Source organism: Delphinus delphis, chromosome 11 (genome assembly GCF_949987515.2).
Source record: "Delphinus delphis chromosome 11, mDelDel1.2, whole genome shotgun sequence".
Taxonomy (NCBI): domain Eukaryota; kingdom Metazoa; phylum Chordata; class Mammalia; order Artiodactyla; family Delphinidae; genus Delphinus; species Delphinus delphis.
Window position 1 is genome coordinate 45406919 of NC_082693.1, and position 13126 is coordinate 45420044.

At 40.9% G+C, this 13126-nt stretch overlaps 1 protein-coding gene across 12 annotated transcripts in view; it reads left to right on the forward strand.

Moving 5' to 3' along the window:
• The window catches only part of ATP23 (ATP23 metallopeptidase and ATP synthase assembly factor homolog), a 97124-nt gene extending 87149 nt beyond the window's left edge, over positions 1-9975 (forward strand). For 10 of the 12 annotated variants that reach the window (XM_060025117.1, XM_060025118.1, XM_060025119.1 and 7 more), the window contains 5 exons: positions 560-605; positions 1311-1392; positions 5011-5148; positions 7089-7172; positions 9094-9975. In XM_060025117.1, coding sequence (XP_059881100.1) covers positions 560-605; positions 1311-1392; positions 5011-5148; positions 7089-7172; positions 9094-9297 — 554 coding nt within the window. In that variant the 3' untranslated portion in view covers positions 9298-9975. Of the gene's footprint in view, positions 1-559; positions 606-1310; positions 1393-4456; positions 4563-5010; positions 5149-7088; positions 7173-9093 lie in introns of those variants that run through there. The other 2 variants (XM_060025115.1, XM_060025121.1) reach the window with 2 other exon arrangements.
• The last annotated feature ends 3151 nt before the right edge of the window (positions 9976-13126 follow it).

A 13126-nucleotide genomic window follows, 5' to 3' on the forward strand; every position in this document is an offset into this window, starting at 1 on the left:
TCTTCGTTCCGGTGCGTGGGCTTCTCATTGCGGTGACTTCTCATCGCAGAGCACGGGCTCTAGGCGTGCAGGCTTCAGTAGTTGTGGCATGCGGCTCAGTAGTTGTGTCTCTCGGGCTCTAGAGCACAGGCTCAGTAGTTGTGGTGCACAGGCTTAGATGCTCCGCGTCATGTGGGATCTTCCCGGACCAGGGCTCGAACCCGTGTCCCCTGCATTGGCAGGTGGATTCTCAACCACTGCGCCACCAGGGAAGCCCCTTGGTATATATTTTAATACATTGTGTTCGATCATTTAACTGAAAAGCATATTTGATGTTATCTAAGATGTTTGGTACTACCCATTTTGGTATTTCTATCAGTGTTTCATTTCATTAAAGACTTGCTTTTATGTTAATTTAAGCTTATCTTTTCATATTCATTTTTTATCATTTTTAAGATGGTATTACTTTGCTAAGATTTGTGAGGTTTTGTTTGATAATATCTTACAATGCTATTTGGATCATTTAATTGGTGCTCTTTTTTTCCAATTACCATATGTAACTGAATCAATATCTTTCTAGATCCATATGTTAAACTGCTGCTTGATGCCATGAAGCATTCGGGTTGGTAAGTGAATCTTTTTGAAGTGCTGCTCCGTATTCTGGCTGCTGAAAACAAAAAATCCCCACCCAAACTGGAAGTACTTGAGATATTTCACTTCAGGCCACAAAGCCCTTTCCATATGGTAGGTGGTGGTGGTTGGCTGCACTCTCCCCAGGCAGGCCGTGTTCTCTCTGGACCTCTTCAGCCCTAACTCCACATCTCTGGCTCTACTGTTCACCTCAGGTATTTAGTAAAGACGATACTTAAAATCTTACTTGTAAGTAATCACCAAACCTGGTTTTTCCACTATGCCAGTCCCAGCATTCTCCTTAACGGAGAAGAAATCTCAGCTTGTTATGCACGTAGAAGCCTTCCAGGTGTTGTTAAACTTTGAGGAGATCGGAAGAAGTGATTTCTGAGGTCCACTTCTTAACATTCTGGCCCAAGGGCAGAAACTCCAGCATATTTCCAATATGGTCTTAATGAGTTGATCAAATTCTTTATGGAATCATAGCATAGAATTTGAACTGGGATAGATTTTGCAGAGACAGTTTCCTTATTTATAGATGAGAGAACTGAGTCCTGGTGTTGGGTTGCTTTCCCAAGGTGTCCTGTGTGATAGTGATGGAGAGATGTGTCATCTGGGTCTCCTGGCCCAGGGCTGTTTCCCCTGTGCCCCACGCACACTACTTCTGGACGTGGTCTTTTTAATCCATTCTTACCTTCCAGCGCTGTTAACAGAGAAAGACACTTTTCTTGTGAAGATTGTAATGGAAATGTCAGTGGAGGTTTTGATGCTTCAGTGTCTCAGGTAGGCGGTCTACCAAGCTGTCCTCTTTCCTCCAGTTCTCTCTCCTGATGTTTGCTGATTGCCTTCTATGTGCTGGGCATTCCATTTGGTAGACTTTGTGTAGAATTCAAAAAATGAGTTAACTGTGGTCCTTACTCTTAAGGTCCTTACTTCTCACAGGGGAGACAAGACAGGAACGCAGAGACAATGATAAAATTTGAGGCGGGTTAAACTCTTTGAGGTGGGTGTGGTTACCACAATGGGACAGTGATGTGATTGACTGAAAGATGCCAGCAGAGTCAGCTAGAGGATGTAAAGGCTCTTCAGGGGCAAAGAAGACAAAGACTGTTGCCAAAAGCAGGGGGAGCATGAGCAAAGGTGACGTGTTGAGAAAGCACAAGGTGTATTTGGGGAATGGCATGTTGTCTAGTTCAGCTGGAGGGCAGGAATGCATGGGGAATGAGGAGAAATAGGATTGGAAAGAAAGATAGGCTATATGGTGGGAGGCTTTGAATGCCAAGATAGAGTTTCACCTTTACACGGTGAGAAGTGATAGATCTTTGAGAATTTTTGATGAGGAGAGTGAGTTTTCTCACCTGTAAAATATGGGTAATGATTGTATTTATCTTATAGAATGGTTATGAGAATTAAATGTGATTTCTCTTGTAAACTACTTATCATAGTAAGCAGAGCACTTAAGTCAATAAATGTTACAAGTTTTAAGTCAATGGGGGGTTTTGACAGTCTTGAGGTGGTAGATGGATGTGTCATGTGATATGAGGGTAGATAAAAGTGTTGTAAGTCACTGTTTCCATCATGAATATATGACACATTGAAGTACATTTAATTGTTTCCTGCTAGGGAATTTTATATGTATTTGAGTTATTTATAGCTGTTTCATGGTAATCATGGGAAAGAGCAACATAGCAGAGGGGTGAGGTGTCTGAGTTTTGGAGCCACATAGACTTTGAGTTCAAATCCTAGTTCCCCTGCTTATTAGCTGTGGGGCTTGGGCAAGTTATTCGTTTTATTCTCAGTTTCCTCATTTGTAAATTGATAATCGCCAACACCTGTAGCTCCCAAGATGGGTCTTGGTAAGTTCATCCTCTTTGGGGGTTAGAGTGCACGTTTTGAATCTTCATCTTATTTCTCAGCAGTGTTATACACAGTTGGGCACTCTTTTTTTTTTTTTTTAATTAAAACGTTTGTTGTGAAGTATCTCATTCATATAGAAGAGTAAAATACCTGTACGTACACTTTCAGTCGTAATAGTAAAATGAACATCTATATAACTACCACCCAGATTTGAGAAATAAAACACTGCCAGGACTTCAGAAGCCTGTGTGCCCCTCTTGGGTTACAACCCCCTCCCTTCCTTATTCTGACTTCCGTGATAACCATTCCCTGCTTGTCTGAATGGTTTTGCCATCTATGTGTACAGTCCAACAAGGTGTTTAGTTTCCTCCTTTTAAGCTTTATACTTGGGGTCATGTGTAATACTTTGTCATTTTATGAAATCATACAGTCTTTGTAACTTAATTCTTTCGTTCAACATCGTGAGATTCTTCTGTGTTGCTGTGTGCACCTCTGGTTAATTTAGTTTGTGTTGTATATTATTCCATTATATGTCTGTACTAGCGTTCACCCTATCGAGTATCGATTGTTTCCCACTTTATTATTATTATTATAAACAATGCTGCTGTGAATGTTCTTCACCTTCTCTCCCAGTGCTCGTGGGCAAGAGTTATTCCAAGGTATCTGGCTAGAGTGGAGGTCCTATCACATGCACACACTTGACGTTAACAGCTAATGCCACTTTCTTGCCATGGTTTCCAGTCTGCCACACTCTTGTGGTTGCTCCTTTGCTAACTTAGCTTCCTCTACCAGCCCTTAAATGAAGTCCCTTAATCCTTGGTGTTAGAGCCCCTTCTTTTCTACTCTGCATTCTACCGAGGGGATCTCATTTACTTTGCTGGGTCAGAGCTTTCTCTTGAACTCCACATCCATATCGCCAAGTGTTCACTGAACACCTACACTTGGGTGTCCTAAAGGCACCTCAGACGTGACATGTCCAAGTTCAAATTGATTTTTACGATCCTCCATCCCCACCCATCCTGGTCTTTTAGTTTTGCATATCTCGGTGAACGGTACCACCATCCGTCCTATTACCCATGCCAGAAATTTAGGGATCATCCTTGATACCTCTGATTCCCTTCCCATATTCTGTCCGACACCAAATTTTGTCCAGTCTCCCTCCTAAATACCTTTTTAGGCCCCCACCATCCTAGCTCTGGAACTATTATCTCTTGCCTAGAATACTTCATTTGCCTTCAACTAGTCTCTGTGTATCCAGTTTTGATCATCTTTTGTTTATTTTTCCAACTGTGGTCAAAAGGATAAAAACAAAATAAAACACCCCCCGTTTCACTACTCCCTTTCAGTGACTTCCCACTGTTGTCAGGATAAAGAGTGATTTGGCCCCTGCCGACCTCACCAGCCCTATCTCATGCCTGCCACCTCCAACTCTGTGCTTGGTACTACAGGCCTGCCGCCGTCGGCTTCTCCAACATTCTTTTCCTTCAACCCTCCCCCTACCCTTTGCCTATGTTGTTCTCTGTCTGGAATGCTCCCTTCCCCTCTCCTCGAATTTAACTCCTGTTCATCCATTAGATCCCAGTTTAAACATTCCTTCTGCAGAAAAGCCTTTCCCAACCCTGCAGACCAGGTCAGGCACTCTCATTGTATGTACTCGTGACAACCTGGGTTTTTCTTCATGACAACTGTCACTGCATGTGTTTAAACATTTTGGTAAATACTTGATTAATTTCTATCTCCATTAGTAGATTATAAATCTCTAGTAGGTCTTGATAAATATTAGTTGAATAAATGAATGTTGAATGAATGTATATAAAACACCTGGGACATGTCCCAGTGTCTGGCACACAGTAAGTACACAGTAAGTGGGGACTATTATTATTAGGACCCCTCACGTCTTTATTATTCTTATAGGGTCCTGCTCAGTGTGCTGCTGGCTTTTTGCACTTCTTTCTGAAGCTCTTTCTGAGGACTTTTCCTGGCAATTCTAGTAGGATGGGACAGTGTGGTCATTCATTGTTGATTCATTGCTTATTGAGAAACTTGATAAGAAACATTTTACACATATTCTCATTTAATTCTCACAATTCTAAGAGGTAGGTACTCTAAGTCATCTCCTTTTTTATAGTTGAGGAAACTGCGGCACAGAAAGCTTAAGAAACTTGCCCAAGGTCACTGACTTAGTAAGGAGTGGGGCTGGAATTTGAATCTCCCTGCTTCATTTCAGAGTCCACTCTTAATACAAGACTGTGGAGTCTAAGATGGCTGGTACAGTCAACCCAGTGAGGGTGGTGTGTGAATAAATGTCCTTAAACTAAGTGCTATGTAGTCCAGAGAGAGGAGAAGGGAGAAGTTAGCCATTGGGAAGGCTTCATGGAGAATGTATGAAGACCGAGCCTTGATGGAGGGGTGGGTGTTGGGTGGATAGAGTGGGTGAGGCTTTCCAGGCAGTTGAGCCCACTCAGGTGAGAGAGAAGATGGAATCTACGAAGTGAGAGTAGATCTTAGAAATAACCGAACTCTCCTCATTTTGGTGCTTCTTAGATTGTTTTGTGCCAGAATAATATCTGTAATCAGGCGCATATGAACAGAGTGGTCACCCATGAGCTCATTCACGCATTCGATCATTGTCGAGCTCATGTCGACTGGTTCACCAACGTCAGGCACTTGGCTTGCTCTGAGGTAAGTTTTATCGTAGAAGGTACTTCTTCCCCAAGGACACTGTTGTGCGTTTGAACATTTTATTCAAGGATGATTTATTTAAACGTATTCCTTTTCTTGTCATAATTCCACATTAGTCTTCAGTTTACATTTTTAACTATTGAATACAATTCTTTTAGATACAGCAGGTAGACATTTAAGTATCTTTTTAGAATTGTCTTAAATATAACCTTTAAATCCTAATAATAGTGATGACTTTTAATAATAAGCTCTTTTTCCTATGGAATAAACTATATAATACAAAAACTTTACAGTTAATATTTACTGAGGGGCTGTGTGCCAAACCCTAACCCTGTGCTGTTTGTGGACCTTTTTTTTTTTTTTTTTTTTTGCGGTACGCGGGCCTCTCACTGTTGCGGCCTCTCCCGTTGCGGAGCACAGGCTTCGGACGCGCAGGCGCAGCGGCCACTGCTTACGGGCCCAGCCGCTCCACGGCATGTGGGATCTTCCCGGACCGGGGCACGAACCCGTGTCCCCCGCATCGGCAGGCGGACTCTCAACCACTGTGCCACCAGGGAAGCCCTGTGGACTCTTATTTAATATTCACAACAGCCCATTGAGGTAGATACTGTTATCCCCATTTTATTTCTGTGAAAAGTGAGGCAGTTGTTCAGATACCATACCTAGTAAGTGGCAGAGGCAGGATTACAACCAAGGTTCTTGAGTGGTTTGCTGTGCTGCCTTCCATAGGTAAAGTTCCTAGCTTTCCCTAGAGTAAAACAGTTCGTTTCAAAAGTACAACATAGGAAGATATTTATTATTAAGCATTTTGGATTGCTGTCAGAAATACACACATATGTATGCTCCTAGAAAGACATTTGTATTTCATACTTGCATTTCATTAATTGAAGAGTGCAGTGTGCTGAGAAGCTAAAGAAAACTAATATAAATTTCAAGCTTATACTTTATAACTTAGATTATTTTCTCTTTCCCTTGAAATTAATAAGTAGCCTCACTGCATCTGATTATAACTCATATTATTTGGAAAGAAGACCGAAATCTGAGCTTTTAAAATTTCTCTCTCTTGGGTGTTATGAGAATTAATGCCTGTTAGCTAGTTAAAGTGTGTTAAGTGCTTTGAGCTCCTCAGAGGAATGAAGCCATGTTATTATAGAAGTAACAAGAAGTGGGCCATTCTGATTGCAGTGAATGAGCAAAAACGTGGCCAGGTTGGCTGTAGAATCCATGTGGGTGATTCCATGACTCTTTCACCTATTAAAGCTGCTTTTTACCTTAAAGATATAGAAAATACATACTAACTTCAGGCTGTCATGTTCATAGCATGCCCAGTTTGGAATGTTCTTGATTCTCTGTACCACTTAATTTTTCATAGGCCCATCAAGACCCTGGAGGAAGGGCATGAACTTACACGGGTTTAAGGGAAGGTCCGAGAGAGTTTCAGTGGTTTGGGCTAGGAGAGCTGGGAGGTTTGTGTGCCTAAAGTGTCTTAGGTACTGACGTATTCAGTTTTAAGCTCACACTGAAACTCAGTTTGTAGATCTTTGGAAGAATGCTTTCTTGAAGTCCTTTTGGTAATTTCTAGCAGTGTTTGTATTTTGTAGAGAGCATAATCTTTAACTTTGAGGTCCAACTCTTTGACTTTTGGTTCCAAAAGAAATTAGTTCTGTCTGTAAGACTCTGGTGGAAAGTTTTGAAAATTCCCTTTGAATAGGTGATTGCCCACAGTGTATCTGGCGCTGCCTAGTGTAGCTCATGGATATCTGCTCTTTTTCTTAAGAACTTCTTAAGTCAATAGAGTTAAAAAAAAAAAATCTTACAGGTACTCTGTTCTCAGAAAAATATACCAATTTTATATTTTACAATTAAAAAAATCAATTGATATAAAGGTATAGAGCACGAGTGCTTATTTTCTGTTTGTTTGCCTTCTGTCTTTGTGATAGGTTCGAGCTGCTAACCTTAGTGGAGACTGCTCACTTTTAAATGAAATATTCAGGTTACATTTTGGATTAAAACGACACCATCAGGTAAAAACTAACATATGAAATCATTTACTGTTAAGAGTGCTATGAGTGGAAATAATGAATAGAAAAATGAGAAGTATATTTAGTATTTGAAATTTGAAAGCACTACTTATATGAAAGAATACAAAATGTGTGTCCCTGAAGCCAAATAGATGGAATTCAGTTCTAGTTTATAATTATGGGCAAGCTGTGCGACTAAGTGAGAGATTTTCACAGTGAAAAGCGCTACGGTCTCACACGTGGGATACTTTTGGATGGGGGTAGATAAGGACCGGAAGTGAAATCACAGCCTGTCTTACTTTTATCCTACCAGTACTGGACTTGTGGTTTGAAACCATCACAGTATTCTCTAGACACAAAAGTAATACCTGTCAGCACAGAGACTGCACTGCAGCGCACTGTGTATTAGCACACCTTTAAAGGCTGTATGACGTGACAGCAAAGCTTCGGATCAGCACAGACTTGATCATGATGAGCTGAGCTGAGCGATTTTGTAAGCAAAACAAAATGAAAACTGTAGGCAAGACCATCCTGCTAGAAAGCTTTTTTGTTGTTTTTGTCTAAAAGAAACACTTTATATTTTTTTATTGGGGTATAGTTGTTCTACAATGTTGTGTTAGTTTCTACTGTACTAGAAAGCTTTTAAGGGCCACGATAGATGGGCATGGGGAGAGGAAGTTTAGAACTGATGGACTGGTGAAGAATGTGAGCAGTTCTGCCCATAGCAACCAAGGGGCTCTGTGTCCACATTTAGGAGAAAGGCTGGTCAGAGCTCTTCTATGGGAAGAGGTTACTGGGCCAATTTGTCAGGTACATGGGCATCAGGATAGCAGTTTTAACCAGATGCAAAAAGGACAGGCTTGGAACAACAGCAGGAAGGCCCTTGGCTCTCCAGAGAAAAGAGTAACTCAACTCTGGGGAGGAAGGTAGAAGGTCACAGAGAACTACGAAGAGAAATTTTGAACTCAGTGAATGGGAGTTCGTTAGACGGCAAACCTGGGGCCTGGGAAGGGTGCCTACTCTGATAGGGCTGTTACGCTTTCAGCCTGTGCCAAGTCCGCTTAGTGATGTGCCACTGACTTGTGCTGCATGTCTTCCGTGCCCTCCAATCCCTGCTCATCTGGTGAATTCAGCTCAGGCAGCCTTCGAATGGGCGGTGTGTTCTGGCTCTCAGTGGAAGTAGGGTGCACATCAGAACATCCCAGAGAAGAGGCTAACGCAGTTAAGGCATGTCATCCGGAGTCCAGAGTCTTTGAAAGAGAAATCTCTCCTCTTTTTAACTTGGGTAGCAGCAGCAGAAAATGAATAGAACTAGCAATAGGATGGAAAATACGTGGAGGTAGTGGGAGAAGAGTCCTAGAGAACAGAGTCCCTGCTTTTGTACAGCATGTACCCAAGAAAAAAGTTGTTTGATTTTTTTTTTTCCCCCTGAAAAATTAGGATGCCTTCAAATTTTGTGTGTATGTATGTGTGGTTTCCTGTTGCCTCCAGGGGAGATGCCCCTCTCGAAGGAAAAGTTATCTAGCATTGGTCACCTGAAAAGCTAAGGGAGAGAGAGGCACAGGAGTATATTTCATATTTATTCAAATTAAAAAGCTCAACCAGAACCTTATTTATAGACTTTTTTATGATTTTGCAAAGTTAGAGTTATTGTTTAGCAGATACTGCCTAGAAATTATCATCATTAGGAAACATGAGAAGAAGGGAGGAGGGGAAGGAGATCTTACTTATACCTAAATAATTTTAGGTTGAGCTAAACATGTTCCATAATTTAATCTTTCTTCTTTGGACTGACAGAAATTAATAAAGTAACATGAGAGGAAATTAATTTTGACTGTGGTTCACACATTGTATAAAATGTTACTATTTCATGACAAAATTTTCATATATTAAAAAAATTAAAGCCACATACTTTTCTCCTTAGACTTGTGTGCGAGACAGAGCCATTCGTTCTATCCTGGCTGTTAGGAACATCAGCAAAGAAGTAGCTCAGAAGGCTGTTGATGAAGTTTTTGAATCTTGTTTCAATGACCATGAACCTTTTGGAAGGATCCCTCATAATAAGACCTATGCAAGATATGCTCATAGAGACTTTCAAAACCGGGATCGGTACTACTCAAACATATGAAGACGATGACATTTTATATGGCAGAGCTTCAGCGATCATGAAGAAAGCATGGTTCCCAAGTGGACAACATAAAACGTAAATGAGCAATTAAATACAGAGAAGACACAGAAGATTCTAGCACAGAAGATTCTAGCATCAGAAAAAGTAACTGTGGTAAGAAATGAAACTGCCTTAAACTCCAAGGCAAAAATTGTATCTTTGTAGCTAACCATTTGGTAAATAAGGCAAATAAATAGCATTTTTAAATTTTCTACAATGTACTTGTTATTACTTGTGTTTTATTTTTTATGATTGTGATTTGCTTTTATTACATTTTAAAACTTGATTATGAAACCTGTGAAGTATGCCCTTTATGATGTGTATGTCTTCTTTGGAAAAATGTCTATTCAAATCCTCTGCCCATTTTAAAATCAGGTTGTTTATTTTGATATTGAGTTGTATGAGTTCTTTGTATATTTTGGATGGTAACCCCTTATCAGATATTGTTTGCAAATATCTTTTCCCATTCAGTAGGTGGCCTTTTCATTTTGTTGATAGTTTTTTTTTTTTTTTTTTTTTTTTTTTGCGGTACGTGGGCCTCTCACCGTTGTGGCCTCTCCCGTTGCGGAGCACAGGCTCCGGATGCGCAGGCTCAGCGGCCATGGCTCACGGGCCCAGCCGCTCCGCGGCATGTGGGATCTTCCCGGACCGGGGCACGAACCCATGTCCCCTGCATCGGCAGGCGGACTCTCAACCACTGCACCACCAGGGAAGCCCATCACCTGCATTTTTTTCTCACATTTTCTTCTTCTTTCTCTTCCCTGCTGATTTCTGCTTCTAACTTATATAATGCAAGTGTTAGAGTTCCCAAGAGCAGAATTTGGTTCTACAGAAATTACCGAGTAGAATATCTGGGATTTTATGAGGATAATATTTTTTCAACAGGTACCAAGGCTAAGTTAAAAGGGAAAAATTAATCACGTGACATCCTAAGTGTCAAGTGGCAGCTTCTCTGAATGCTAACTGCGTTCATACCGCCTCACATCCAAGGTGGTAAAATAAGGGGGAAAAAAACTGGGTCAAGGAAACTCTCCTAACATAATGCTTCTTTTTCTGAAGATTAATAAGTCCCAGAGTCCCACAGCAAAGGCCAAAGCTATATGTACGTACCTTTCAAATCTGGATCTGCTGGGTCAAAGCCCGACATGTCTGCAGGGGCCAGGCTGGCCCCTAGAGTGGTCACTTATTAGTAGGAGGCCCTGGGGAGCCTTGTAAGCGTCAAGTGGCTGGACTCAGCATTCACTAATGGAACCACAGCTCCCCCTCATTCTCCCAACCACAGCATAAGGAGGAGAATCAGAGGGAAAAAATAGACATTACATTAATTCAATAAATATTTATTAAGCTCTATCTACTATGTACTGATGTAGGCACTAGGGATACTGAAGTGTCCAACATGGGTTGGATCTTTGTCATCGTGGGGAACCGCTGCACCAGAGAGGAAGTGTGCAGTTGTTTGGGGATATAAAATTTGGCACCTTACCTAGAGAAGTGATATTTAAACTCGAGACCTGAGGGGCTTCCCTGGTGGCACAGTGGTTAAGAATCCGCCTGCCAATTCAGGGGACACGGGTCCAAACCTTCGTCCGGGAAGATCCCACATGCTGCAGAGCAGCTAAGCCCATGCGCCACGACTGTTGAGCCTGCGCTCTAGAGCGTGCGTGCCACAACTACTGAAGCCCGTGTGCCTAGAGCACATGCTCTGCAACAAGAGAAGCCACCGCAATGAGACCATGCACTGCAACGAAGAGTAGCCCCCGCTCACCGCAGCTAAAGACCGTGCAGCTACGAAGACCCAGCGCAGCCAAAAAAAAAAAAAAACAACAACAACAACTTGAGATCTGAGTATGAGAAGGAGTTAGCAAGTCAAGGGGGTGGGGAAGGAGACTTCCAGACAAGAGGAGACCCTTTGTGTGAAGGCCTTAGAAGGGGGCAGGGACAGTGAGAGAAGGGTTGTGGAAGGGATAATGTGGAACAAAGTACCTGGTTCCCAAGGAAGCTGGTACCCAATTCCCAGGGAGAGGAGAAGCTCTATGACCTGAGTGTCAAATAAAAAAGGTAAGCAGTGGGAAAGAATGAAATATTCTGTAAATAGTTTGGAGAAAACTGGAGACCTGGAAAAAATTAAGTTAAATGCCTCATTCATTTATACCACAGTAAGTCCCAGAGATATCAAAGATGTTAATAGTAAAGAAAGCCATAAAAATACCAGAACATGGGAGAATTTTTAACATAATCTTAGAATGGGAATGCCTAAAGTGGCATAAAAATTGCAAAACCATAAAACAAGTTATTGATATACTTAACAGCATTTTTTAATCTTCAAAAAATTTAAATAAAATATTTTCAACACGGTATCCTGAAAGATGTTATTCATAATAAAGTGATGACTATTTACATCTATAGTAAAAAAAAACAAAAATGAGGAAATAACATGAACAGAAAATGCAAGTAGGTGCCTCTTTAAGCATACGACTTATGTGACCTTACCTATAATAAGAAATGTGTAAACTGTGGCATACTGTTTTCACCGAAGAGGTTTACAAGGGTCAAATATATGATATACATCAAACTAAAGAGCTTCTGCACAGCAAAGGGAACCATTAACAAAATGAAAGGCAACTTACTGAGTGGGAGAAAATATTTGCAAATCATATACCTGATAAGGGGTTAATACCCCAAATATATCAAGAACTCATATAATTCAATAGTAAAACCCCGCAAACAACCTGATTAAAAAAATGGGCAGAGGATCTGAATAGACATTTTTCCAAAGAAGACATATAGATGGCCAACAGGAACATGAAAAGATGCTCTGCGTCACTCATCATCATGGAAATGCAAATCAAAACCACAATGAAATTATCACCTTACACCTGTTAAAATGACTATTATAAAAAAGATGAGAAATAATGTGTTGGCGAGCATGTGGAGAAAAAGGAATCCTCATGCTCTGTCGGTGCAGCCACTGTGGAAAACAGTATGGAGGCTTCTCAAAAAATTAAAAATAGAACTACCATATGATCCAGCAATTCCAATTCTGGGTATTAACCTGAAGAAAACTAAAAGACTAACTTGAAAAGCAGAAACTAACACAACATTGTAAAGCAACTATACTCCAATTAAAAAAAAAAAAGTTAAAAAGACACATGCACCCCTACGTTCATTGCAGTATTATTTACAATAGCCAAGATATGGAAACAACCTAAGTGTCCATCGCTGGATGTGGGTGAATGGACAAAGACATTGTGAACAGGTTGATGGCTGCCTGAGGCAGGGGGTGGAGGTGTGGGAGAATGGGTTAAGGGGGTCAAAGAGTGCAAACTTTCAGTTATGAAATAAGTCACGTGGATGTGACGTACAGGATGGTGACTATAGTTAATAATACTGTATTGCATACAGTGGTCCTCCCTTACCTGTGGGGGATATGGTCCAAGACCAAGACCACCCCCCCCATGGATGCCTGAAAACTTCTATAGTACAGAATCCTATATATACTATGTCTTTTCCTATGCATACAGACCTATGATAAAGTTTAATTTATAAACTAGGCACAGTAAAAGGTGAACAATAATAGTAAAATAGAACAATTATAACAATACACTATAATAAACGTTATGCAAATGTGGTTTCCCTCTCAAAATATCGTATTGTATTGATACAAATGTAATGCCTTTCCCATCATAATCAAGCACTTACACCTTGTGGCCATAACTTTTGCAGTTTGAGGCATGACAGCAAAACTAGCACAGTTTTTTTTTCCTTTTTTCACAATTTAATGGATAGAAGA